Raw genomic sequence first — 26,841 nt, 5'->3', positions numbered from 1 at the left:
TGCTTTCCGAACCTCAGGATAAGTTCTCTAAAAATTCCAGGTGCAATTCTCTCAGAATCCGAGGTTAAATTTTCTTTGAACCCCAGCTGAAATTTTCTCAGAATCTCAGGTGGAATTTTCTAAGATTCCCACACTGGCTTCTTCCAAAGGCCCAGAAGAGATTATCTCTGAGCGGCGCTGGTGGTGTAGTGGTAAGCGTGATTACCTCTCACCCCAGCAGGCCTGGGTTCAATCCCAGTCGGTGCCGCCGGGATGTTCTGAGGCATAACATCTCTGATCACGCCTTCCTTCGGAAGGGAAGTAAAGCCGTTGGTCCCCGGTTCATTAGTTGATGGATCGATAGGTAGGGTCCAGGTGTGGGAGCTGCCTCCCTGGCGTCGGTAGCATTGGTGCTCAGCACGGAAATAAGATCGACGGAAAACAAATTAAAAAAAATAAAAAGAGATTATCTCAGTATCCCTGGAGAGATCATCTCAGAACCACATGACCAACGCTCTCAAAATACCTTGTGGAATTCTCTCAGAACCACAGGTGAAATACTCTCACAACTTCAGGTCGGATTCTCCAAACCCTAAAAGAGATTTTTCAGTATTCTCTCGACTAGATTCTTTCAAAATTCCAGATGTCAATCTCTCTGAATCCCAGGAGAGATTTTCTCAGAATCACAGGAGAGATTTTCGCAGAATCACAGAAGTGAATTATGTAGAATCTCAAAAGGTATTTTCTCAGAATCCCAAGTGGCATTCTCTCAGAATCACAGGTGGAATTCTCTTAGAATCTTAGGTAGGATTCTTTACGAATATCCGGTGGGATTTCGGCATCTCATGTGAGATTCTCTGAGGACCTCAGTTAGAATTCTTTAAAAATGTCAGGGGGAATTATCTCAGAATCCGAAGTGAAAATCTTTCAGATTATCAGAAGAGATTTCCTCAGAATCTCAGGACAGATTCTCTGAAAATCATTGAAGAGTCCCTCAGCATCCCAGGTGAAATTGTCACAGTATTCCAGATACAATTTTCTCTATGCATCCCAGTTGAGATTGTGGAATCCTCTAAGAACATCAGGCAGGATTATCAAAGAAGCTCACGAGAAATTGTCCAAGAATCCTAGGTGAGATTTTCACAAAATCTCAAGTTAGATTCTTAATATCCCAGGTGCATATGTGTCAGAATCCCACGAGGGATTTTGTCAGAATCTCTAAAGATTGGTTGGTTGATTGTTTTTATTAAGGAGATTTTCAGCCAGACGCTGGTTCATCATTCAAATTTGAGTTTTGTGTACTCATAATCGCCAAAAGTTCAGGAACTCAGTGATGAGTAAATTGGCTCCATGCTTTCTTGTGGAAAAACTCAAAAATCTATCGGAAAATTAGAAAAATTTTCGAAAATTTTACTCGGTCTAAGAGTAGTGCCAATAGGCTGAATGAATCCAATCCTTACTTTTCTCATATTCGGGAATTTTTTTTTCTGGACAAACCTGGAAAATTTTCTCATCGCTGTATGTCACATCGCACTTATGTAATTCATGAGTAAACTAAACTAAAATTTGGGACGTTCTCGTTCGCCGTGCAGAAACTCTGAATTCTATGAGGGATTCCATCAAAACCCCAGGTGCTCAGAATTATATGAAGGATTCTCTCAGAATCACAGGTGGAATTCTCTCAGAGTCCCAAGTGGGATTCTCTCAGAATCACAGGTGGAATTCTCTCAGAGTCCCAAGTGGGATTCTCTCAGAATCCCAGGTGGGATTCTTTCAGAATCCTAGAAGGGATTCTTTCAGAATCCTAGGAGGGATTCTCTCAACATCCCAGGTGGGATCCTCTCAGCATCCCAGGTGGGATTCTCACAGAATTCCAGATGGGATTCTCACAGAATTCCAGATGGGATTCTTTTAGAATCCCAGGTGGGATTTTCTCAGAATCTTAGGTGGGATTCTTTTAGAATCCTAAGAGGAATTCTCTCAGAATCCCAGGTGGAATTTTTTGAAAACACGAAGTGGGATTTTCTCAGAATTCCAGAAGAAATTCTTGCAGAATCACAAGAGAAATTTTCTTTGAATCTCCGGTGGAATTCTCCCGAAATCCCTAGCGGATTTCTCCCAAAATCCTTGCTGGAATTCTGAGAGGGATATAAGGAAATATTTTCCAGGTGAATTTCTCTCAGTATCCTAGGAGAGATTCTATCAGAATCCCATGAGGGATGTTGGTGAGATTTTCAAACAATCACAGGGTGGATTATCACTGAATCCCATGTGGAATTTTCTCACATTCCCAGCCTTGATGCTCTCATAATCACTCACTCACCCATGTATCCTGCACACCCCTAGTGATGCATAGGGCCAACGTGAAAGATTGTCATCCTGGGCTGAGTGGCTGCTCGCTTTTGCCTTAGCCCACCTCAGATTCCCAGATACAATTCTGGTATAAATCTATCAAAATCCTAGAAATGATGCTCTAAAAATCCCAGGAAGGGTCCTCTCAGAATCCCAGTTGGGATTGTCTTGGAACCACAGGTGGAATTTTCTCCAGAATCTTAGCTGGGATTCTCATAAAATCCTAGAAGAAATTCTCTCAGTATCCTAGGAGAGATTTACGTAGATGCACAGAAGGGATTCTCTCAGAATCCCAGAAGGGATGTATTTTGGGTAGGATTCTCACAAAATTGCTGATAGGGTTTTCTTAGAATCCTGAACAGAATCCAACCGGAAATCCTGGACCAAATGTGTGCCCGAAGTGGTAATCAAAACCAGTGCAGAAAGATTTATTCGGCAAAAACGATTTGGATCTTCTTGTGCCGCCGATTAAAATTGTAAACCTGAAGCAATTTTATTTTAAGGTGTACAAGATTACCGCTTGCTGTTACAGTATTGTATTAATGAATGATCCAAATTCGAACCAATTTAACCGGGAATTATTAATTACAAGGGTTACCTGAATGCACTAACTGCTGATAAAGTTGCTAATTGTTTGAAATTCAAATCGTTCCGATGAGGGATGAGGGATGAGGGATGAGTTCCTGTGGACCAGGAAATTCACACGGTAGTTGTTAGTCATTCTTCATCGCCTTGTTGATATCAAACTGAACCGGTATTATGTACCGTCAATGCTTGATCTCAAATAGCATAGAGACACCGAAACGGTTCGATCGACAATTTTAAAACACATAGCTGCCACTTGTTTGAAATTTAAATCAGACCTGTGAACTACACAATACTTTAATAAAGGAAATTCAATTAAAGTGATGGTTCAAATTTTTGGCAGTGCATTTCTACTTAACTGAACCGGTAATCTGAATTTGAACGTTAAATTTCAAGCTCAAATATGATCTTATATTTGTGTTTGACATTGTTATTGGAGCTGCGAACCGGTAGGTTCACTATACTATACTGAATCGGTAATCTTAACGGTAACCTTAATCATGATGAAAAATTCACTAAAATTTCCCGTTTTGAAAAATCATTATGAACTCCAGTATACTATTGATAAGCATGAAATGGATTTAATCATGTTCGGTGAAGATTTTTTATCCCGAAATTTACAGAAACTTGTGTATCGTAAGAACCTTCTGTAGATTGATAATTTCATACAATTTTAAGAATTTGTCAGCGGTATCGGTTTTGGTTCTGTTTCGGTTCCAAACCGGTTGCCTCGGCAATTCAAAATTGGTAGGGTTTCCAGACCACCGATATAGTTGATAATTGTTTGAAAGTCAAATCAGCAATGCGAGCAGTTCAAAAGGTATTGGGTCGTTTGTTAGATGGCAATTCAAATTTCTGACAGTGTATCAATACTAAACTGAACCGGTAATCTGTACCGTTGAATTCTCAGTACCATTTACCATCTCCTACTTGTGAACCAACATAACCATGTAAAACTAGCTAACGGTAATCTCTCCTATTTAGTACCGTATCGATTCAAAACCGGTCGTTGTGAATCGGTAATCTGCAGTAAATCGTAATTGTTATGCATTTTTAATGAAGTCCGAAATAAATGCGAATCTTTCGTTTTTGCGTAACAAATGCGGGTCTTTCGTTAAAAATAAGAACAATACAGTTATGTATTTGAAGTATTTAATTGTTTATCTGAACCGGTTAGGGTGATTTGATAAATTTTTCTTACTATTTAAACGTTCAAGCTGTTGAAAGCTGAAATGTCAGTCTTCCAATTTTTTTGTCACCAACCAGATAAGATCGGGAATACTAGTCAGCCTCGCGTCGAAAATTACTACTTGTGTCAAACAAAAATGCGTTGTTATACTCATAGTTTGCTTCCACTCACTTTCACACCTGCATTGAAAAGTTTAATTTTAATTCAATTAAATTAGATCAAACTATCGAAAAACATACAGCGATGCACTCAAATCTCCTTATTAACCCAACCAAAGTAAAATGACATTCGTAAAAACCCACTGTAGTATGAAAAAAAAAATCCAAAGTACAAGAGATTATCGTCAATCTAGTTTTTTGTTCTCTTCATCAAAACCTCGTTCTATGAATCGTTGTTTCTAATTGCTACAGAGCAAGCAGCTACACTGACTACTACCATCGCGTTATCATCGTCTTCTGAAGATGCGACGGCAAAACCGCCAACCAGCGTCTGTGTAGAGTGTACGGGTGGTGATTGCTATCTTTCAGAATGTATCGCTTTTTGCGCGCAGATAGCAAAGATACAAATGCGGTCAAAATCTGTGAGAGGTAAGATTAGTGCATAATCGTGTGCATATATAAAAAAAAGTACTCCTGGTAAAAAAATGTTCCATTATCTAAGATTTAGTTTAAGCTTCTGATTTTTGTCGAGTTTTATAATATTATACCGAAGAGAGAAATTCGTGTGCATTGTGTAATTTATATTGGCGTCGTTTTTATTTTTCAGAGAACATCGTAGTAATTCGTAAAATTGTGGCTGGAGATTGTTTTTAAAATAAGTGAAGCAGAAATGACCTCGTACTGAACAGCTTTAAACTGACTTAGCAACATCATGACGAACTCTAGTATGGATCTGTGAAACAATACATTTTAAACGAAATCAATTGTCATCTAAAGTTGGTGATATTAACTCTTCATGAATTTCAGTATGTTATTGATTTGGTTCTTATTCACATTGAAATTCAGAATGTTTTGAAAATTGCATGCGTTTAAAGACACTGTCAAAAATTCTCCAAAAGTGGGATCAATTTGTTTAGACTTCATCGAAATCATGATGAACTCCAGTTTGTTTTTCTGAAATAATAATCGTAACATTCGTCTTTAGCTTTTATGCTTTTAGTTTCGATTTGTTGCATTATAAAATTCACATTATTTCAATTCTAGTTGACATCGGCCAACACACCAGTCCGACAAATCTTCGAGCAATATATCCTACCACAATACTCGGTGGTGGCACTAACGTGACGTGATGAAATTGCTAACCATCCGTCCGGTCCGGTATCGCCGTCATTCGTGAATCACATTTTTTCAACTCCCTCAACATTTGTCCCTCCTTCAACAACTGGAATGAAGCAATAATCCCAACAGACTCACAGTCGCTCACACAGTCTCCTATCTTCCGAAGGATTTGACTCTCCACCATCGTCCTACCGGTGAAGAAGCAGAACAGACCGTTTATGTTGGAAAGAATCTCTTGGATGTGCATACCTTTTGCAAGCTGTGTTCTGACATGAATAAATCTCTTTATGAAATGGTCACATCACAATCCGGCTTTCGTCCGGATTGGAAAACACTTTTTTTTGTTTCTCCCTCCAGCAAAAACAAAAAAAAAAACGGAATCCCGAGTAGCGAGATCACCTTTTGCTTGATTTTCCAGCTTTTTTTCTGCTTCTTTGTTTTTGCTCGGCTTTTAAATTTTATGACTGTGAACAAGATGTGGATGGCTACGACGCAGTAGTGGGCTTCTAGCAATTGCAGTGCGCCGACACCGGACGGTAGCAACGATGTGATTCTGGTTTTATTAGATTTTTAGAGCTCATTCCCAGGCAGACAGGAGTCGCCGGGCGTCAGTTAGAGGATGATGAGTTTGTCTCACTGCCAAATGAAGCTCGGGATTGGACTTTGTACACGAGTCCCGAGAGTCTGTCGGAGTGAATAAAATGTTCAACTGAAATTCCGGTGTTGATTGACACCACTTCAGGAACTCGTCCTATTTTGCAGCAAATCATGACGAACTTCGGTATACTATTGTTCAAGGCAATTTCAATTTTGGCAAATTTAGAGATTTTCGCGCCAGCCCATTGATTTTTTTTTATAAAGTTTACATTGAATTTCAGTATTCTATTTATTATTGTGAACATAACTTGTTCCATTGCAATCATTCATCTGTTTTAGAATTACCACCAGATTGAAGCCGTTCTGAAAGCTAAATAGGACAAGGGAAAAAAGGGATCAAGATACTGCGCTCTAACCCCTGGTGATTTGTTTTGTGTAGTGGCAGTTCGCCTCCAAATTTATAGAGAGCCGAAAGCTTCGCACCCCCTCCACACATAAAAAGAGCTATACATAGAATACTGCTGAACTGAAGCGAAGAAAGCAGCAGCCCTTCGATAAAGGAAAAGAATCTGTTGAACAGATTTGTGCTTTCGTTTCTTTTCCGTTTTTTTTTTTCAGGGAAGGACTTTCTAACTTTTCTGGCGTCTGCCCGGCGGTTGGAACGACTGTCGACAGATGCAACATAATAGAACCGATGGCCACGGGGAAAGTTGGGAACGAAAAATTATTACTAACCGATAAATATTGCACTGGGCTAAGAAGCCTGGTGGCTGGTTAATAAATCTTACCTTTCTCGGAGGTGGCCACCAGGCAAGGGTGATGCAAGGAGTAGTTTTTATTATTGGTAGGACTGTAAAAAACGGTAAAAACCAAGGTTTGTAGGGGGGGGGGGGGAACGATTCGGTTCAATTAGTGGATTGATTTTTTCCTCCTCGGATTTATGGGCCTAGGCCGTAAAGAATGTTGGTTTTTTTCCGTTGGAGAACGGAAATGTTGAAGTTCTGAAACACCTAAAATTTTGTTTTAAGAATGTTTTGCCCCTTGCTCGATTTTCCGCTTTTATTCCGCAAAAGCAAAATCAAAATATAATCAAATATATCTGGCCTATGCTTACAGGATTTCTTCAAAGTTTTCTAAAAAATTTGCTTGAATTATCTCAGAATGTCCTCAGACTTCATCTTACACCTCTTTTTGGCATTTTCTTATAATTTGCTCCATAATACTCATGAAAACCATCTGCAGAACACTTCAATCTGCAATGCTCTTCAAATTATAAATAATTTATGCAGTATTACCTAGGAATTCCCCGGAGACTTCTCCGGAAAATTCACTTGAAGTTCGCCTAAGCATTCTCTTAGAATTCTCAAGGAATTTCTGTTCCCACGGAATTTTTCTCCGAATTACTTTGAAATACTTCTAGTTTACTTCTTCCGTTGGAATTCTACTCACTTTGATAGATTACTGAGAATTCGGTTGCCGTGAAGTAACAAATTCCATAGATTTCTCATTAAAACAATACTTGGCATTCAAGTCAGAAACATCACTGCAATTATTTTCCGAGTTCCTTCAAAGTTTTCCTGGAATTGTTTTCAGATTTAAATGTAATGCTCGTTTTAGCATACTTCCAAATTACTCTCCGTAAATTCCCATGGAATTAGTTTTCGACATTTTTTGAAATTATCCTTTGAATTCCTTTGGAATTCTTCTTTGAATTTCCTTCATGTCCTATGCAGAATACCTTAGGAATTAACTTCATAAATTCGTCAAAAATTTCATTAAAATTTCTTTCGAATCCTATTCAGGATTTACTAGGAATTCTACTCAGAACTACCTTCCCAAGTAGCACACTTCAGTCTAAAAGAGAGGCAGCAACTTGATTGCGACTAAAATAAGTCACATAGAAGTTGCCTCAACCGATTTGCGACAAGTGTGCTACTCGGGTTGGTATTTACGTATTTAATCTGTAGTTCTTCAGAAGTACCTTGAAAGTAGATTACTTTCGATGTTTTCCTCCCTGTTCCTTGGAAATTGTTGCCAAATTAATGAACCTTTAAAAATTATGCAACGACCTAGAAAATAGTCAAGTAACGTGGGTAGATCAGCTTTTCGTGATACGTTACGGGATGTAAGATCTACCATCGATTCCTTGTCTTGACTACTTCAAACTAGGGGAACAGGATTTTTCAGTAATCAAATGAAAACATGTTGATAATGCCAAGACTCGGCTTTGTCTACCGAGGATGATCTTGATAGGCAAAATAGCCAACATACCTAAATAGGCCAAAAATGTCAGAGTTTGAAACAAAAACTCATTGTGATAAAGGCAAAGAAGCAACCAACAAACAAACAAAAGTGTTGCCATTAAAATATCTTTGAACGCCAGAAAATTCACGGCAAATTCGAAAAACCTAAAACATTTTGAAAAGGCAAGCATAAAACATACATTTGAACGACAAAAGGCCAATTATTTCAAAAACCTTAAAACCGCCAAAATTATCATTTAATATAACACCGTAAAAATGCAAAATTATTTGGAATAATCTGTAAACACCAAACAAGCACAAATATATCAAACCAGCTATCTCAACACCAAAGTGGTTTTAAATACACTGGAGTCGCTTTTTACGCGGATTTTGGAATTTACGCGGTTTTTTTTACGTTGATTTCAAAATTTACGCGGATTTTGGAATTTACACGGTTTATCTCGTTATAACTGGAGTTGATTTTTATGCGGTTTTTTTTATCAAGGTTTTTTCGCGGATTTCGGATTTTACGCGGGTTTGTTTTTTCGTAGATTTTGGAATTTACGCGGTTTTTTCAACGCGGATTTCGAAATTCAAGCGTTTTTTTTTTACGCGGATTCCAGAATTTACGTGGTTTATCGTTATACACTGGAGTCGCTTTTCACGCGTTTTTTTACGTGGATTTCGGAATTTATGCGATTTTTTATACGCAGGTTTAAAAACTTTTTACGTGGATTTCGGAATTTACGCGGTTTATCGTTGTACACTGGAGTCGCTTTTTACGCGTTTTTTCACACCGTTTTTTTTTTACGCGGATTTTGGAATTCACGTGGATTCCGGAATTCACGCGGCACGTATCACCCGCGTAAAAAACGAGTCCAGTGTACACAAAAGCACACAAATTAAAAAAGCTTTCAAAACGCTAAATATTCCTAGGAACCGTAAAAAAATCATAAATTAAAAAAGGTCAAGAAATAAACAAATTAAATGCCGAAGCAATTATTTTTAAGTCATCGAAACACTACACTGATTTTAACCCTTTGTCAATTTGACCCCAAGCCATTTTTAACGCTATAATGTGATATGAGGGGCTCGGTGGCCTTAGAGCAACCGGTTTTGCTTACTGAGCAGAACATCATGAGTCTAATCTCAAGCCCATCCACATTCAAGATTCGTCAATCGTTTTATTTGTTAACATGACTACATGGTAATAACAGCAACTCGGTGATTAAAAAGGAGCTCGTCTGCCTAGTGGGAAACGTTTTTGCTTACTGAGCAGAAGACCGTGGGTTCAATCCCAAGCTCCTTCGCGTTATATAATTGTTAGGACATCAATTCAGCTTATCGTTTACCAAAACGAACCCTGCTGCAAACCCAACCCTATTACCCAATATCCCAGTGATTCCTCGTGGAAGTGAAGAGGTGTTCTCGGCTTCCATCAAAGCGAGTGTCACGTCAACACATTCCTACCCCTTCCTTTCTTGACCTGTGTTCGGGCGCGGCCGGCGCTGGTATTGCCTAGTTTGAGATCACCAGTTTTTACACATTGAGGATGATTGCTAGTCCCAAGCATCGTCTATTGGTTCTTTGTGTAATTACAGCTAGTCTGGCAATAACAGAGTAGCAACCGTGGGCGGTCAATCATGGTCATGCTCGTGCTCTGTCAATTTGACCCCAAGCCACTTGAAAGATTGTTACTTTGTTATTTGTCAAAGGAATTTACTCATTCTTTCGCGACCAGGTCTATAATATTATATGAAATCTGTTCCAAACAGACTTGAAAACATATTTATTTGAAAATTGTTATTGAAATAATTACGTAAACTTTTTTCGAAGGGGCGAATCTCTCCCTGGGGGGAAGGGTCATTGTAAAAATATACTCGTGAAGTGGCACATTTTGATGTTGGAGATATCACGAGATCCCAAGCAAATAGCATGATGCTTCATTCTGCAAAAATATTCAAGAATACAAAGGCTTTAAAACTATGGATAGTGTATGGCAGAGTTTATTCACTAGATGGTGCTACAATGAAAATGTTCAAGTTGTGCCATCTTAGATACACATTATATAACGCTATCTACCGATCTTGCTTGTACGGGAACCATCGTTTTCAGCAAAGTTGTTCAGATAGACAAAAGCTATCTTATGGAACAAAATTTAGTTCAGAATTTACTCACCAGACGGCACTAGTGTGTGTGTTAGTGTGACGTTCATCGCCGTGATCGCCGATCTTTAACATCAAAATATGCCACTTTATGGATATATTTATACAATGACAGCTCTCAATGACATATCCGCCCCCTAAAATAAACTTTTATCATTTATGTAAACTGAAAGTACATTAAATTTACTTGACAAAACATTTGAAATAAAAAGTAAGCGGTTGTATCCAAGACACGACCGTAGATTTGACGTAGGATTACCCGTTTGGTATCAATATTCAGCGACTGTGTTAGTGAAACCACTTTTTCCTATCAAGGAAACGCCTTGTTTTCTGATGACAAAATTACGCATTTTCGTGCACAAAACGCACGGAATTTCTAGTTTATTCAATAGATAATAGAAAAAGCGAAAATTGATTGGAGGAATTGCTTGATAAAATTTTCCATTCGCGAGATAATCGCGATCAATCAAAAAAAATCGAGATTTGTTTGCTCTTTTCTAGCGTCCTGGAGAAAACCCCTCCTCAATTCGAAGTGTTTCTTTTTGGTTAACTTACAAGGTCATTTTTTCGGTTTTATTCGGTCATTGAGATTATTTTCATGTACCACTTCAATACTGTTACGCATTTGACCACAAACGCTGGATACATACATTATCAAAGAGCTTTGGGGGAGATGTGGCGATCGAACGTTCAATGAAAATTAACTCTTAAACAACATTAATTTATGATGGTCCTGAAAAGAACCGTTTTGTCGGTTGGTAATGCTGAGCTATTAGGGTTTTAAACACGGAAATGGCTGGCGAGCTGTATGTTGTTTCGAACGAGGGTGACGCGCTTGGCATAGATGGCCCACAGCAACTGAATCCGATCAGTAGCGGTGCTGCTTGTTTAGCCTTCTTCGGTGAATCGAGGGCTTTTGAGGGCAGCCTTGATAGTTATCAGTTTGCGGGAGCCTTTGGTTGTGTACTGGATAAAAATGTACAACGCCACGCACCGAAAGCAGTGCTGCTGATGCTGCTGCTGCTACTGTAGACGACTGGACACCACTACTTACCACAGCGGTGATTGAATAAACACTGTTCGGCGAGACCGGATGGAATTCGATTTTGAAATCTGTGATAGGGAAAGCGTTTTTTGCAGGCAATCGGTGATAATCTTGATCAATATTTCAACAGTTAGACATTTGTGTAATTTTCAATAGTTAACTATTGAAAATTGATTAAGTGTTCATTTTTGCAAATTCGTAGAAAAAATTAAAATCCATCCGCTTTTGACAGAATTGTAAGTGGTCAAAACCTGACCACTTTTCTTAACGTGGTCAATTTTGGTTTTTTGAAATTGTACCCCCAGTATGTTGCCGAAAGACGTAATCTTACGTAAAGAAAACTATTAAACCTTCGTTGAGATTGACTATTTGAATTTGGGGTAAGTTATTTTTTCACAGACGAAGGGTTAACAACGCATGAAAAGTCAATTTACTGGAAAAGGCCAAAATGTAAAATGTTATCAAACAATTTAATCAAACAAGCTAAAACGGTCAGTAGAAGTCACATTGCTGGACCCCGGGGAAACTGGGGGCTCAAACAGTTTTTGATGGTGTTCAATTTGAGCGTATTCTTGATTAATTAAAATTGTTATATCCTTGTCAACTACCGAGAAACCCCTTAATGTTTTAAGTTTACAAAACTTTAACTAATCAAAATTATGGTTGACTAAAAAAACTTGACAGCCGCCTGGAATACGATCGGTGGCAAAGTATCAGCAAAACTGTGAGAAAATTTAACAGCGCTAATATGTGAACTTCATGTGGAAGTTCCAGCTTTGCTCGATTATAGCGCTTCTGTATGTGATCCTGGCAGAGTTGCCAGTCATGTGGATGTGTTGACTTCCATGTAATTTGTCTTATTGCATTGGTTAGTTGATGTTGTATAAGGGAAATCTATTGATTCATAGAGCCATACTGGAGTTCCTGTTGAATGAGTAATCCATTGATAACATTAAATCCATATTTGTTACAGTCTATCATTGCTCGAATGCTACTTTCAATACTTCCTCAAAATGACAGGGTCAATATTTATCATTGGTCAAATCAACCCACTCCGATTTGGAAGCCGGTGATTGCTGAAAACTGGTGGAAAAATAATTTTAGTGTTACGGAGAAGCTTACGGGCCCGAAAAAAATTACTTATTCGATTATTCTAAAAACATTGGAAAAACCTACCGAATAGGGGAAAAGTTGGCTTCGGCAATACCTTAACCTATTATCTTCAGGGGGTAAACAACGTCCTTGAGAGCTCAATTTTGGCATGTGGATACATTGTGTTTCAGAGCAACTATTGGCCAAATTTGAGTGCTCTAGGACTTTGTTTACCCCCTGACGATAATAGGTTAAGGTATTGCCGAAGCCAACTTTTCCCCTATCTAAAAACATAAGTTTTTTCTCCGATTCTAAAAATTTAAAATTACGTGTAAATATTTTTTTCTATGTGATAATGGCAAAAAGTTAAAAACTGACACAATCGAACTTTCAGTGTTGTCTTGAGTTCAATTTTTTAACAATTAAAAAAACTGATTTTCTTGAAGTTAAGATATTTTTGGAAAAATCAAAAAGTGCCTGAAAAAAAGTAGGTGAAAGCTTATCTTTAAGGAAAAGCTTACCGGCACGAAATAAAAAAAAAGTTTTGATTTTCCTAAAATATTGGCAAAAAGTTGAACTCAAAAAACCACAAAAATTGACCTTTCGATTTTGTGAAGAGTCCAAAACTTTCTCATAATGAGATAGAAACATATGTTTACTTTTAAATTTTCTCAAGAATCTTGGATTAAACTGATTTGCTGGGATCTTCTACTGAATCTTTTTCCAATACTTTTAAAAAAATAATAAAAAACATTTGAGTGAAGAACAAGAAAATACGCTTTTTTCTGCGACAATTTAAATGTAATTTTTTTTTTATCTCATCATGAAAAATTTTGATAATCAGCAATAAAGAAAGGTCCTTATTTTGTGGTTTTTGAGTCCAACTTTTTACCACGATGACATGCAAAAAAATATTTTTGCACGCAAATTTTCTTTAATGAGAAAAACATAATTTATTTTTTGATATTTTTTTCTAATATTTTTTGAAAAATCAAAACTTATTTTTTTCGGACCGTTGAACTTCCCCAGATACTGATAGAAGATTTCGAGAATTGATCGTTTTAAAGATCAAAAGGAACACTTGTTTTCCATGTTCGATTTATTATCAAATTTATGACGATTGTTTATTTAATCGGTATACTGAAACTCGTTATGAATTCATGATATGCCAAATTTTGTAATGAACCACGGTTTGCCTTCATAATAATAAATTATTCCTTTCAATACCAACTTCTGTTTTGACCAAATGTTTCCCTCCTACCACAAATGAAGCCAACGATCCAGCGCAACACAAAATCAAACGAATTTTTTGCAATATGTTATCGCAATTCTCTCTGATCTTGTAACGCATCGTTTATCTTACGAGGTCATTTCTGCTAAGCATTCTCTCCTTCTTAATATATTTCCGCTCAAATTTGCTCGCAGCTGATCAGTTTTAAATAACCGTTCATTTTCAGCTTCGATTATTACGACCTCCACTTCGGGAATGACAGCGTAAAGCGTAATTACTTTCATGAAATTTATGTCATTGCAGCAGCACACAGCACGGAGATGCAGAGGTCGTCTTCCACAAGTAGCAGATCGCGTACAATTAATCATCCCCTTTCTTCTCAGCTAGATTCCCGTGGAGAAACAGTGCAGCACTATTCAAAACCAGACACGGCGGCCCCGGCTTAGTAGTTAATTATGTTAGTTCTAAGAAATTTTCGCTGACTTTCAATCAAGTTGCTGTGGATGGTTCGATGTTTTGCCCCGAGAAAATTTTCTCCGCTTGATTGAAAGTCGTCCTATTGTTCCCCCCGCTCCCCGAATGACTATTCGCCAGCGAGGGGAAGCATCAAACTGCATGATTTTAGTTTAACGAAAGATAAACTTTTTCGGTTTTTGTTTGTCCCTCCATTTCTCTCTACTTCCCTCCAATCCCGATTGTTTTCTCTTAATGTTCCCTGGTTCTTGAATGCATTTAATCGATTTCTTTTTCGTTTTTCTTCAACCACACACATACACACACACACTCTCAACAATCAACACACCAAATTATGAAAACAAAACAAAAAAATCTGTGCAACCCCAAAACCAAAAACAAACTGCAACCGTAGGTCAATAATGCAACCGCACGAGTTCAAAGTAAAAAAGTTCCTGCTGTTTCGAGCGGTAAGTGCCTATTTCTATTGTTTCTTTCATCCTCATTTTGGGAACCATCTCAGTAGCTCACACACTTTCTCTCTCTCTCTCTCACTATCTCGCTCTTTCGCTTCTTTCTCTTTCTGCCTACAATTAGATTAGTTTGCTTTGATGATCTTATCTCTGTCTTTCCTATTGTTTCTTTTATGCTGTATAGTTTTGAGTTATCTGACGAAAAAACAAAAATCAGTCACCGTTATACTAGTTTTCATGATGAATTTTTTTTTTCGGCAACATTTTAGTTTTTGATGAGCACGTTTTCTATTTCTAATCTGCAAAATTGTAACTTTTAGCAAGTTTTATGTCCTTCTTCTTGCTGTCCTCTGTGCGTATCAACTATTATGCTACTGGTTCGCCCTCTACCGTCACATGAACTGAACAATATTCTCATATAAACCAATGTTCTAAGCCATTGTAGATAGGTTTTAAAAACATATTTTTCTACTCTCTTCTTCTTGTTTCTTTTCCTTAAACAAAAATATATCACCAATACCACGATCCAACCAACCACGCAAAAACAAATCTCTTATCGAATTACGTGAATTTGTATGTAAATTTCGAATCCAACCTAACCTGTTGCTATGTCCCAACTCCGTTACAAAAAAAAATGAAACAACATGAAAAATAGTCTTCCTGACGAAGCCAGGCACCGTCACGGCTCCTCCTCTGGGTGAGCAAAACAACAATTCCTAGAACAGTTTCATGACATCCAACAAAAAACCGAAATAATGCTTCTTCTCATCACCTTGCTATACTACTAATACTAGCGTACTACCGTTGTTTGCAACAAAAAAAAATATATATTCATAACCACTCCCAGCTTCTACACAATGTTTCGTTCTTTTTCATCCTAATTTGATTGGTTTTCAAAACAAACAGAAACATTCAATTTTAAACGTGACAACAACAACAACAAAATCTGACAGAAACATACACACCGAACATTTACGCCAACACACATCCACACAATGAATCGCGGTAGTAAGAGCCGAGTAGCAGCGCGCAGACCAACAAAACAAACAAAGTCCAAAAACAAATCTGCATGAACAGAATTTAATTTATTTAAAAATAAGCAAAAATCAAATCAAATGTGCTTGCATTTTTTTTTTCTTCCCGTTTTGTTTCCGTTTACCTCTGCCCGTTTGCAACACTTACGCTCGGCATGAATCGGTATGACCATATCCATAATGCGTGCCTATTCATTTTCCCAACCGGACTGTTGTGGCTATGTCGTGGAATGTGAAATTGTGTGAAACCAATTTGATGGACGGAAAAAATAAATAAATAAATATTGCATCCCAATAACTGGAAATAATTGTAGGTTTATGCTTGCTTGTCCAGTTTGCTCGCTCGCTCGCTCGCTCGCAAAGGATTGCGCCTCTGCTCGCTCAAGGAAGTTATTGGAGCATGGTTGGTTGTGAATTGAAAATTATCTTTGATTCGTGTTGACTTGAGAAGAGTGGTTTAAATGGCAGCCGAAACGTCGGATTTTTTTTCAGTTGGGTTCTAGTTTAGCAGTTTTTAGAGAAAATTTTTGGCACTTGACTGAAACTGTACAATTTTTTAATTAGATTTTTGGAGTTCCTACAGTAAGGTTTAAATATTTATCTGTAAAAGACACTGACAATTCTTGAAATTCTTTAATTTATTGACGGATTAATTTTCAGCGAATACATTTTCGTTATTCTTACATCTAAATAGAATTTACAATTATTTTGAACAACTATAACTGAGGCCTGAAAATTTTGGTTTTGCCTTTTGATGACCTCTGAAACAGATGTTCAAAAAACGGCTGGGTGTCTAGGATTCAAAAATCATTATGTTCACCCGCTTGATGAAATCCGAGTCAATTAAAAATACGACTTTATTCAGGGTCCTCCGGGTATGGGTTTGGATGTCCAAAAAATGACCAATATTGCCCAAAGATACAAGCAGAGTCTTTAAGCCGCATGAGAAAAGCTTGAGCTGGACATCTTTGTTATCCCAAAATCATGAAGTTTGATAAAATCAGAGTGAATTTTATTCCGACCTCATTCAGGGTCCTCCGGAAACAGTTCCAGATTTCCAAAAAAATGCCAATCTTGCCTCAAAACGTAGTAAATTGAGTTGTGCGTCATTAATTTTCAAAATCGTTCCGCATGATCACAGTGAATTATAAATATGACCTCATGCAGGCTCCTCTTGGACTGGTTTGAGGTGTCCAAATATTGCCCCAAAACGCAAGAGGTTCAGCAGGACGGCTTTGATTTACAAAATCATGAAGTTCGATATGCCGCTTGATCTGAGTGAATTAAAAATCTGACAATGAATCCCTCCTTGTGATTCGATAGAATCTCTACTTAGCAGGGCTGGTAGCGAGTCACTTTTTAGTGACTTGGTCACTTTTTTCAAGTCAGTCACTAAAAAGTCTCTTTTTTTAAGGCCAAGTCACTAAAGTCACTTTTTCTTGTAATAAGTCACTATTTTCAACTTTTTTAGCGTGAATTTATTTCAAGATTGATTATTCTTTCCGTTGTGACGTTTAATCATCTTTCTCTATATACAGGATGTCTACTCATTTTTCTGGATAAACTAACCTGAGTCTTCCAATTAAGTAAGTCCAAGATCTAAATATATTCAATGTCTTGAAGTTTCGTATTCTATGTACAAGTTCAAGATATTGAAAAGATTAAAAGTGCCAGAATTAAATAAAAAACAAATGATTTATTTCAAGTTTATAAATCACTTTATGAAAGATTAGAAATCTTCAATGCAGTCCCATTAACTTTTAAAAAACAATTGTAAGAATTTTGGAGAAGTTCTGAGGAATGAAAGGAAATGCTGAGAAGTTCAGTGAAGCTCTAAGAACCTCAAAGCGGTTCTTTTAGCATCCGTGACTTTTATGAAGTTTTTAGAATTCCAGAGAACTTCACAGATGTCAAGCGAACTTGAGAAATTTAGAAAACTTGAGGGGTATTGTGCATTTTTTTAAGAAGTTCTAAGCACCTCTGAAAAGCTAGATCTAGCGATCTTTGGGCAATTTCAGATTATAAGAGCAATTCCCGTAACTATAGTCCAGACTTTTGGAGCAGTTTAAAATCTATAATCGTAAATTTAGATTAATTCAAGATAGTTCCATGATGTGCAAGGACATATTAGAAACCTTAAAGAAGTTTCGAGATACTCAGTGAATTTCCGAAAACTTCAGCAAAGAGAGAACTCCTGGAAATTTTATGAACATCAAGAAAACGTGAGATAAAATATTCTCATAGGGTGTTATATAATTGAGATACATAGAACTTTTAAAAAATGCGAAAATTTATCTAAGTTGATTAGAGAACATCAACGAAGTTCCATTAATAAAAAAAGCGAAAACTTTTAGCAAGCAGCGACATCTTCAAGAAATTCCAGAGAACTAAATTTAGATATTTTTAGATAGTTTAATGATATTCAGCGAAGTACTGAGTACTTCGAGGACGATCAGATAGCTTCAGAATATTAATGTGATTATTCAAGCAAAAGCAAAATTAGAGCAAATTTGCAGCGACTTACAAAGAGTTCCGTGGAATTATAGGGTATTCCAAGAATTTTATGATTGATCCTAAAACGTCAGAAGCGCCAGAAAATTATGAATATATATCAACAAATTTGCTGGATTAATAATGGTTATAATGCTTAAAGAACATTTTCGAAACTTCAAGGCAAGTTAATTAATTTCAGTAAAGTTGCGAGTTCTTAAAAAATACTGATAAATTCACGGCAGTCTAGAGAACTTTAAAAAAATTTAGTAATCGTTTAGGCACCAGGAAAGTCTAGACTATTGAAGAAGTTTTAAATTAGTGTCGATAATTTAAGGGAAGTTTTATGGACTTCAGAAAAATCTTAGGAATTGCAGTGGAAATCTTAGAACTATATTAATTATTTCGTTGGAATTCCGTGAAAATTGCGGGAGCACAAAAGTTACAGAAATTTAGAAAAACTTCGAAATCTTCACAGAAGGACAGTGGTCTTCAGAAACATTGATTCATAGAAATCTATAGAGCTTAAGATGAGATTCGTGAACTTCAGGAAATTTTATGAACATTAGCAAAATGCGGAAGCATTTGAAAGAAGTTTAGTAAGCTCCGAAAATTAGTTTCAGAAAATTAGTGGGGAATTTGAAGCAGTTCCCAGATTTTCAGATAACTTCAGAGACGTTAAAAAGTTATTTGAGGTCTTCGCATAAGTTCAGAAGTTCACTCAAGTTTAAACATTTTCAGGACGATTTAATTAAATTCAGCGCAGTACAACAAGCTTGATGAGAACTAAAAAAAAAATTAGAGAAGTTTTGAGAATTTCAGAAAAGAACAGAGAATCTCAGAGCAGTTCTGTCAACATAAGAGAAGTCACATAAATTTTAAAGACGTTTAGAGAACTAAAGTAAATTATTAAACCTTTAAAGGAGATCCAGGATCGTTAGAAAAATTGATGAAACTTTAGGAAGTCCTATAAAGTTCCGAATTTGAGGAGAAGTATTGTGAGCATCAGGCTAGTTTATCAAACTACAAAAGAACTTCAAGGCAATTTAATTAACTTCAGGAAAAATTTGAGAACTTGTGGTTCTGAAGACCTTAAAATAGTCCATTCCTTATTCAACGGAGATTTCCTCAAAATTTCGATGAAGTTATCGTCAGAATTAAATTTTCTTTTAGTTTTCCTCGGAATTACCTTGAAATTCTCCACAATTAGAAATCCTTCGGAAAGATTCTCCGAGTATTCATTGAATTTATTTCATATTTCCTTTTCAATCTCACTCCTTCCCTTGGAATTCTACTTACATTGAAAGTGTCCTAAAAATTCATTGATATTTCTCCTCAGAAATTCCTTAGATTTATTCTCATAATTTGTTTGGCAAACTCTCCTGAATTTATTTTCCAAATTCCTGTGAAGATGTTCTGGAGTTATTAATACATTTAATTATAATCCTCCTTTTAGTATTTTCAAAAAATGTCCAAGGACTTGTGTTCCAGATTCATTTTTCTCCACAAACTTTATGAAATTATCCTCAGAATGCCCTTGGAATTTTCCGGTGAAGTTCACAGGAGTTGTGCTCCTCAGAAATTCCTAAAAGTTTTCATTAAAATTTACTTTCAACTCAATTCAGACTTTCTTGTAATTCTACTTAAAGCTAAGGCTTCACATGAAATCGAGATTCTTGAAAATTTCTTGAAGTATTATAGTTTTTAGGTCCAGAACTAATTGAATTTATTCGTAACTGAAGATTAATCCACTGTGAATCTTTAAAGTTCAAAGTGTGAATGAAAATTGAGTCTTCCAGGTATTTTAAGGGAACAAAAAAATTCCTGAGAATTCAGGAGATCTTGAAAGTTATCCAAGCCTACAATATTTCGATTTATATGAGTTATTAAATGATTGCATTCTAGAAAAATTGAAATTTACTCATATTCTGCAATTTTATTTTTAATTTATAATTGAGTGTTAATTTATAACAAAAAACATAAAACTTAAGCTTGAAAATATGAAGAAGCCTGGGAATTCCAACTCGTCCAACAACGACGAATGCGCACGTTCTTCCATCGCCATTTTTTTAATTATGAATACGACGAGAAAATTTTCATACCATGAAATCACGAAAAACTTAAGTGAATTTCACTTAACCTTCACCAGCATGACATGTGGACTGGACCAGTGAATCCGTTGGAATTCATTACCATGCCATTGAAGTCCTATTTTGAAGAGGTTCAATGTATAATGTCAAAAAATGATCTAGGAAAATTTTCAAGCTCTCAACATTTGTTCAAAGGCCAGAAATTTGAATAATCTTTGACCCTCGGTAGATTTAGTATCCGTCCAAACTTCGAGAAAAAAATCATGTCACAGATCTTTGAGTTCCTTTTTAAGTCCATTAAATTGTATTGTATTTTTTCCATACTAATGTTCCGGTAATACAAAACCATAAATTCCAAGTCCAGGTCTTAGATTTTTTTTTAAACTCTAAAATGTATTCCTAAATCTCTAATATTTCACGATCGAGATTTTAAGTCCTAGACGAGATTTTAAGTCCTGTCAATTGTGTATGTCCGTGGTCATTCCATCTGGAAAAAATTTCCTCATGCCATAATAATGAGATTTTTTCTTAAACTGCGATCTAGAAAAGCTGTCGCAGAGTTATGATTCTTTTCTATGTTTGAGGTGTTACAGAAGATTATATTCTTGGGAGGAATGGAAGAGAAGGATCTTTTAATAATATACTCATTGCTAACTTAGATCTAAGAACATTTAATTCTAGACTGCAGTTCTTCATGTTGCTAAATGCATCGCTTCATATATAGCCTATATCTTTAAAAATTGCTGTCTAAAATCGGTACTTTGAACATTTTTATCTGTGCCTCTATTTCGCGATCTAATAAGGAATTCGTGATCAGCAGAGTGAGGAAATGGAGGTTAGAATTGGAACGTGCTCTTGCTTATTCGGGGCCCCCTTTAGCTCAGTCGGTAAAGGCGCAGCTACAAAGCAAGGCCATGCTGGAGGTGGCTGGGTTCGATTCCCGGTCTGGTCTAGGAATTTTACGGGATGAAAAATTTCTCGACTACCCTGGGCATATAAGTATGATTGGACTTGCCACACAATTATTCTAATGCAAAAATGGCACAGGCATCGGAAGCGCTCAATTAATAACTGTGGAAGTGCATCTAGAACACTAAGTTGAGAGAACGCAATAAACTAATATGCGATATGCAATAAGCTTGAAATGCGAAGAAGAAGAAGTCTTGCAATTCATACTTATGTTTCGAAAACAAATTGATGTGACCCTTAAATCATTTGTTTTATTTTTAAAAAGCATGAAAAATACCGGAATAACGGATGATTGGAACCATATCTTTCCGATCAATAAATGTCACTATTGGTCACTTTATTTTTGTTTAAAAGTCACTATTTGGTCACTTTTTTTTTGTAATTTTAGTCACTACCAGCCCTGACTTAGCAATTCTACAGAATTCCACCTTACAATATACTGACGACAACGCTTTGATGAGACAACAAAACCACACCCCAAAGCAACTCCCCTGATCCTATCCTTCTACAATGTACCCCTCCAACCTCAGGTAAACCCAGCTCCTACTAGACCTAGAATTAAGTAAATTTTGTTACGAAGCAAAAAATTATCGGCTCCGTAAAGCTAAAGCGATTGAGCCTCCAAATAAGCGAACTGGAAAAAAATCGTATCCCGCCTGGAGGTTGACGCTCCTAAGCATCCTTAGCCGAAGAACGGAAGCCACAGTCAATTAATTTCGTGTCAAAGTGAGAATGCAATAAGTACGCCAGGTGAAAGTTTGTAATTTTTGAAAGCAAATGCAGAGAACTTTCAGTTTTAATTAGAGTTAACTTTCTACCTCAAGTCTTGCTCAGAATTGTGTCAGGATTTTTAAGTGTCTTTAAGTATCTACCTCGAACGGTTTGAAGGATGATCCATAAAATGTATAGATACTTCTTACAAAACTTGGAAACTTCCGCGGTAACTATAGGACATCTTGAGAAAGTTCAGCGTCTAGAAAACTTCTAGGAGATGCTTAGAGAACTAAAAATTTTGGAACTCGGGTAACTTTCAAGTCCAGACAATGTATAAAACCAGAAGAACTTCCATGGCAAGACTTTACTCAAGAAAAATCGAATTAACTTTCAAAGCACAGCCAGAAGGGTAAGTCCAAGTCGGTTAATGTTCAAGTCCATTGAAGCGGATTTCACCGGAAATTGAGGGAAATTAATCTGAAACTGGAAATTCAGAGAAATTGTAGATAGCAATAACAAAAGACAATTGCAATGGACTTCTATGTTAAGTCTAGAGCAATTGCAGAAGACAACTATGTAGGAGATTTTCAATGTTTCTTTAAGGGACTCCCAGCCAAAGTTCTAGGGGTTTTTTGCGTTAGTGTAATCAAAATTATGTGACCAAATGACCCAAGTAACATTTCAAGTTTTATCGAGGTTTTAAAGCATGCTTCAAGTCTAAATCATGGTCTCCAGAACCGTCATAAAACCAAAATTGTTACTTGGGGATGCAACGCATTGCCTGGTTTTTCGTTCCGTCATAATGTGAATACAGTTCCATGAAGATGAGTTTGAAATCTTCCATTGTGCATTTCACGCCATACTGAAGTTCATTATGAGCGCGTTAAGAAAACCTAAAATTGCAGCAACATGCTTATTGCAGATCTAACGCGTAAATATGAAGTTATAAAATAATTTAAAGTTTGCAAACCATGTCTACAAAGATTGAGTTAGCAACGTTACGTTCATGCATTTCTACTAACATAACGCATTCACATTGAACTTCAGTATGATCAAACATTCGGCACATGAAACAGAAAAATATGGCAATAATTTACCTCAGCATCCGCTTTTGTTCACATAAAATGGATTACACTTCCAAATGGAGCCAATCAAAGCACTTCACTTTCCGCGTTCGATCATAATTTCATATCGTAACTTATTTTTCCGGTTTATTTCCATACCGCTGCATACAACCCTCAACCCCCCCCCCCCCTCCTCTCCCTCCTTCCCGTTATTGCCATGCAAACTTTTCAAGCGCGCAGAATATCGAGTTAATAAATGTGTGCTTGTTGCATCAATTCATCTCGCTCTAAATGGAAATCGATTCGTGCATCATGAAAGTTGCCTGTGCGGAAAATTATATTTCCATCGATGAAAGAAAAAAAAATGTGTGCCCACGCGCACACCGGCTGGCTTCCAATTTGCTGATGTCGATGCTTTTGCCCGTCTGTGACATTTCGGATTGGCTGCTGCTGCTGCCCACGTGCAACAGCAGAAAGTTCGATTGCAGTTGCAGAAATTGTAAACCAACATCGCTAGCTCAGAAATGGAGATGCATGGCTGTTTGTACATATTATTGCTTCCTTGGCTCACACTTTCACGCACACACACACCCACACTTGTTACGATAGCGATGCATCTGTGTGTTTCGCCTTCTCCGGAAGATCCGGTCGAGTTTTCATACTTCCTTGCACACCGAGCACACCGAAGTGTAGGGGAACGTAATTTGATTTTATGCTCGAGATAAAAGCATGACGAATGTAGTTCTTCTTTATTCCATGTATTTTTTCTTGATTTTCTCTACAAATTCAACCCTCCTTTCTCTCTCGCTCCTTCCCACATGCACCGACGAATCGTTAGTACAGCAGCAGCAGGACGCCGTCTGCTCCTTTTTCTATCTGCCCTGTTATTATTTTCCTCCGCTCCATCCATCCATGACGACTCGCTTTGTTCGCAGAGGACACTTTTCCCCATTGTTTTTCTTTTCCCTGTGTTTAAGCTCTGCCCAGATTTTCCATTAAATTGTCGTCCTTGCTTTGGAATGTGTCTCTACATGGCCGTTGTATCTGGTGGCCATTCTCCTCTTATTATTGTCACATTTAGTTCTATCTATTTTCGAGCTTTGGCTTGGCTCTGGAGATGGTTGCACTTTTCCGGGGCGAAAATCGATTTGCAATTGTCTTTCGTTTTCCGGGTGCTGCTAAGCCAAATAGAGAGCCCCGAATAAGCTTTAAAAAGACGATTAGAGCAATTGAGCGGGTCTTTATCAGATGATTGTTGTCGATTTTGTTTGCGAAGTGTAATTCAGTACAAGGTTGCGATATAAATCCGTCTGAAATCAGGAGACGAATTTGTGCGATATTTCGCCACCGTTACTTGAAAAATAGAGGTTTAGGAAATCTCTCAATGTACAGTTCTTTCATTCGTTACTGAACTGCTCGTAACAGGTAACAAGGTGAAGTTTTTTATTAAGGGAGGTAAAAAATGTAAATTTGTCTCAGCTTGTCTGATTTCTGAAATTCCTAGATGATATCTTTGGAAGTTTCTGAAACATGCATTTGGGAAGATCCAAAAACATGCATTCGGAAAAACCTTCGAGAGTTCCTTAAGAAAGTGTGTGCTAAGGAGATTTCAAAGAAAGTTTCTGGAAGTTTGGTGAAGCAAATTTGGAAATTGTATTCCAAATATCGCACAGTACAACCTGGAGACTGATTGATTTCTCCAGCAGTTATCTTTCGACTTCACATGCAACAATCGTCTGAATCATTTTGAAGTCCCGGTCCGGCTCATGCCAACTTAAACATTCGGTCCGGGCTGTTAATTTTCAAATCCTATTGATATTATTTGGCGAAACCGAGAACAGATTCCATCCTACACGAACCCGACATTGACTCAAAATAGACCCGACATTTACGCAACATCGGGTTCACATGTCCAATCGGGATCCATTTCCTGGTTTTACCCCACAGTCCACTACCATATGGGTCATTCCAGCTCAAGTGGGTACATCACCTGTGGTCGATGTCACCGATTTGAGCCAAACTTGGCCAAAACACTTATTTTGGCATTCTGAACAAACGCCTTTTTTAATTTTGCTCTGAAGTGCCTAGATCCCTCTCGGCGGCAACCCTGGATTTTCGAGATTTTTAAAAATTTCATCTTTCAGAAGAGATTACTCCACAACCAAATTAGCTATTCGTGATCTTAGAACGTCAATTTGAAGGTTTTTTTTTTTAATGTAGATTATTATAAATGTACAGACATTTTGTTTTTGTTATAGTAACTACAGTAAACAGGCTGATTACCGGCAGGTATTAAAATTGCCAAAAAATGGCCTATTTTTCACCGTGGACGGGATTTTTTATTACTTAATATTTTGGAATAATCAGTTTCGGCCTGGCAGTCTGGCAATCACTCAATCAGAACAAATTAATTTTGTAAGTTGTCCCGTTAGACTTCAAACAATATTTAGACAAAGAACAAATCCAACAATTTTTCCCCTGAAGAAAATCAGAGCCGAAACGTAGGGACAAATTACAAAATTAATTTGTTCTGATTGAGTGATTGCCAGACTGCCAAGCCGAAACTGATTATTGTAAAACCTCACAGTCGAACACTCCAACACAATATTAATATTTTGGGCTCAAATTTTCACCACACTTTGAAAAACTCTTATACTTGATGTGTTTCCAAGGGCAAATGATTTGGACAAATAGCTTTTGAGATATGACCAGATGAGTGAGTGGTAGTTTTGAGCTTTTCTGGTGGAAAATCAATACTATTTAATGCATTTATTTTTTATTTTTTCTTGAATCCCTTCACGCTAATGACACAATAATATTTGTATGTTTAATGAGAGAGAGAAGGATTAGTATTTTCCATTTAATTCCACTACTTTATTTGCTTATTCTTGACAGATACGCGTATTTCGTCTACAATGTGCAGACTTCTTCATTGTCTTGTACTAATACTCGAGTATTAGTACAAGACACTGAAGAAGTCTGCACATTGTAGACGAAATACGCGTCTCTGTCAAGGATAAGCACTTAAAGTAGTGGAATTAAATGGAAAATACTAATCCTTCTCTCTCTCATTATACAGGTATTCCACTAAGACGCCCACATTCATCAGGATTTGTATGTTACTTTTCACATGTTCTGGGCAGGATTCTCATTGTATGAAATCATAACCTTTAAATTGACGTTCTAAGATAACGAATAGCTTTTTTGGTTGTGAAGTACTCTCTTCTGAAAGATTAAATTTTTAAAAGTCTCGAAAATCCAAGGTTGTAGCTCAGACGGATCTAGGCACTTCAGAGTAAAATAAAAAAAAGGCGCTTATTCATAATGCCAAAATAAGCGTTTTGGCCAAGTTTGGTTCAAATCGGTGACATCGACCATAACTTTTTTAAATTCTGTACCCACTTGAGCTGGAATGACCCATATACCAATTGAAATTGAAAGTAGGTGAAATTCGCTTGAAACTGTGTCATCCTTGTGATTCCAACGCCAGTCATTTTACTTTTTTGGCAGCAGCCATCGGATAAACAGTGGTGCCAAATGGCGTTTTTGTCGTGAATCATAAATGATAAATGTTTCGAACCTATCCAACAAAGTAATACAGATTTTTGGGCATTGCGCAGTTTCAGTCAAAATTGAGAAAACGAGAATTGAATTTTTGAATTGACCTTCTCCGATTTGTATGAAACTTGCTTAATCGTTTGTTATGGGAAATGATTCATTTTGCTAAAATTAGGCCATTCTAGATCCGGTAAAACTTTCAAAATGGCGTTTTTTTTTATTTTTTTTTTCAAAAAATTGT

At 37.0% G+C, this 26,841-nt stretch overlaps 1 protein-coding gene across 14 annotated transcripts in view; it reads left to right on the top strand.

Annotated features, from left to right (window-relative positions):
• The window catches only part of LOC135708360 (RNA binding protein fox-1 homolog 1-like), a 953,484-nt gene that overhangs the window by 688,695 nt on the left and 237,948 nt on the right, over positions 1–26,841 (top strand). For 11 of the 14 annotated variants that reach the window (XR_010518292.1, XR_010518293.1, XM_065230430.1 and 8 more), the window contains 2 exons: positions 14,624–14,678; positions 15,337–15,378. Coding sequence is in view for 12 of the 14 variants with exons in the window: in XM_065230430.1 (XP_065086502.1) it covers positions 14,624–14,678; positions 15,337–15,378 (97 nt within the window). In the remaining 2 variants the exon portion in view is untranslated. The remainder of the gene's footprint in view (positions 1–14,623; positions 14,679–15,336; positions 15,379–26,841) is intronic. The other 3 variants (XM_065230431.1, XM_065230428.1, XM_065230427.1) reach the window with 1 other exon arrangement.

This window comes from Ochlerotatus camptorhynchus, unplaced genomic scaffold (genome assembly GCF_037179485.1).
Source record: "Ochlerotatus camptorhynchus isolate MF236.1 unplaced genomic scaffold, CSIRO-AGI_Acam_v1.1 ptg000330l, whole genome shotgun sequence".
NCBI lineage: Eukaryota > Metazoa > Arthropoda > Insecta > Diptera > Culicidae > Ochlerotatus > Ochlerotatus camptorhynchus.
Note: the sequence above shows the minus strand (reverse complement) of the source record. Positions and strands in the feature narration are given on the sequence as shown.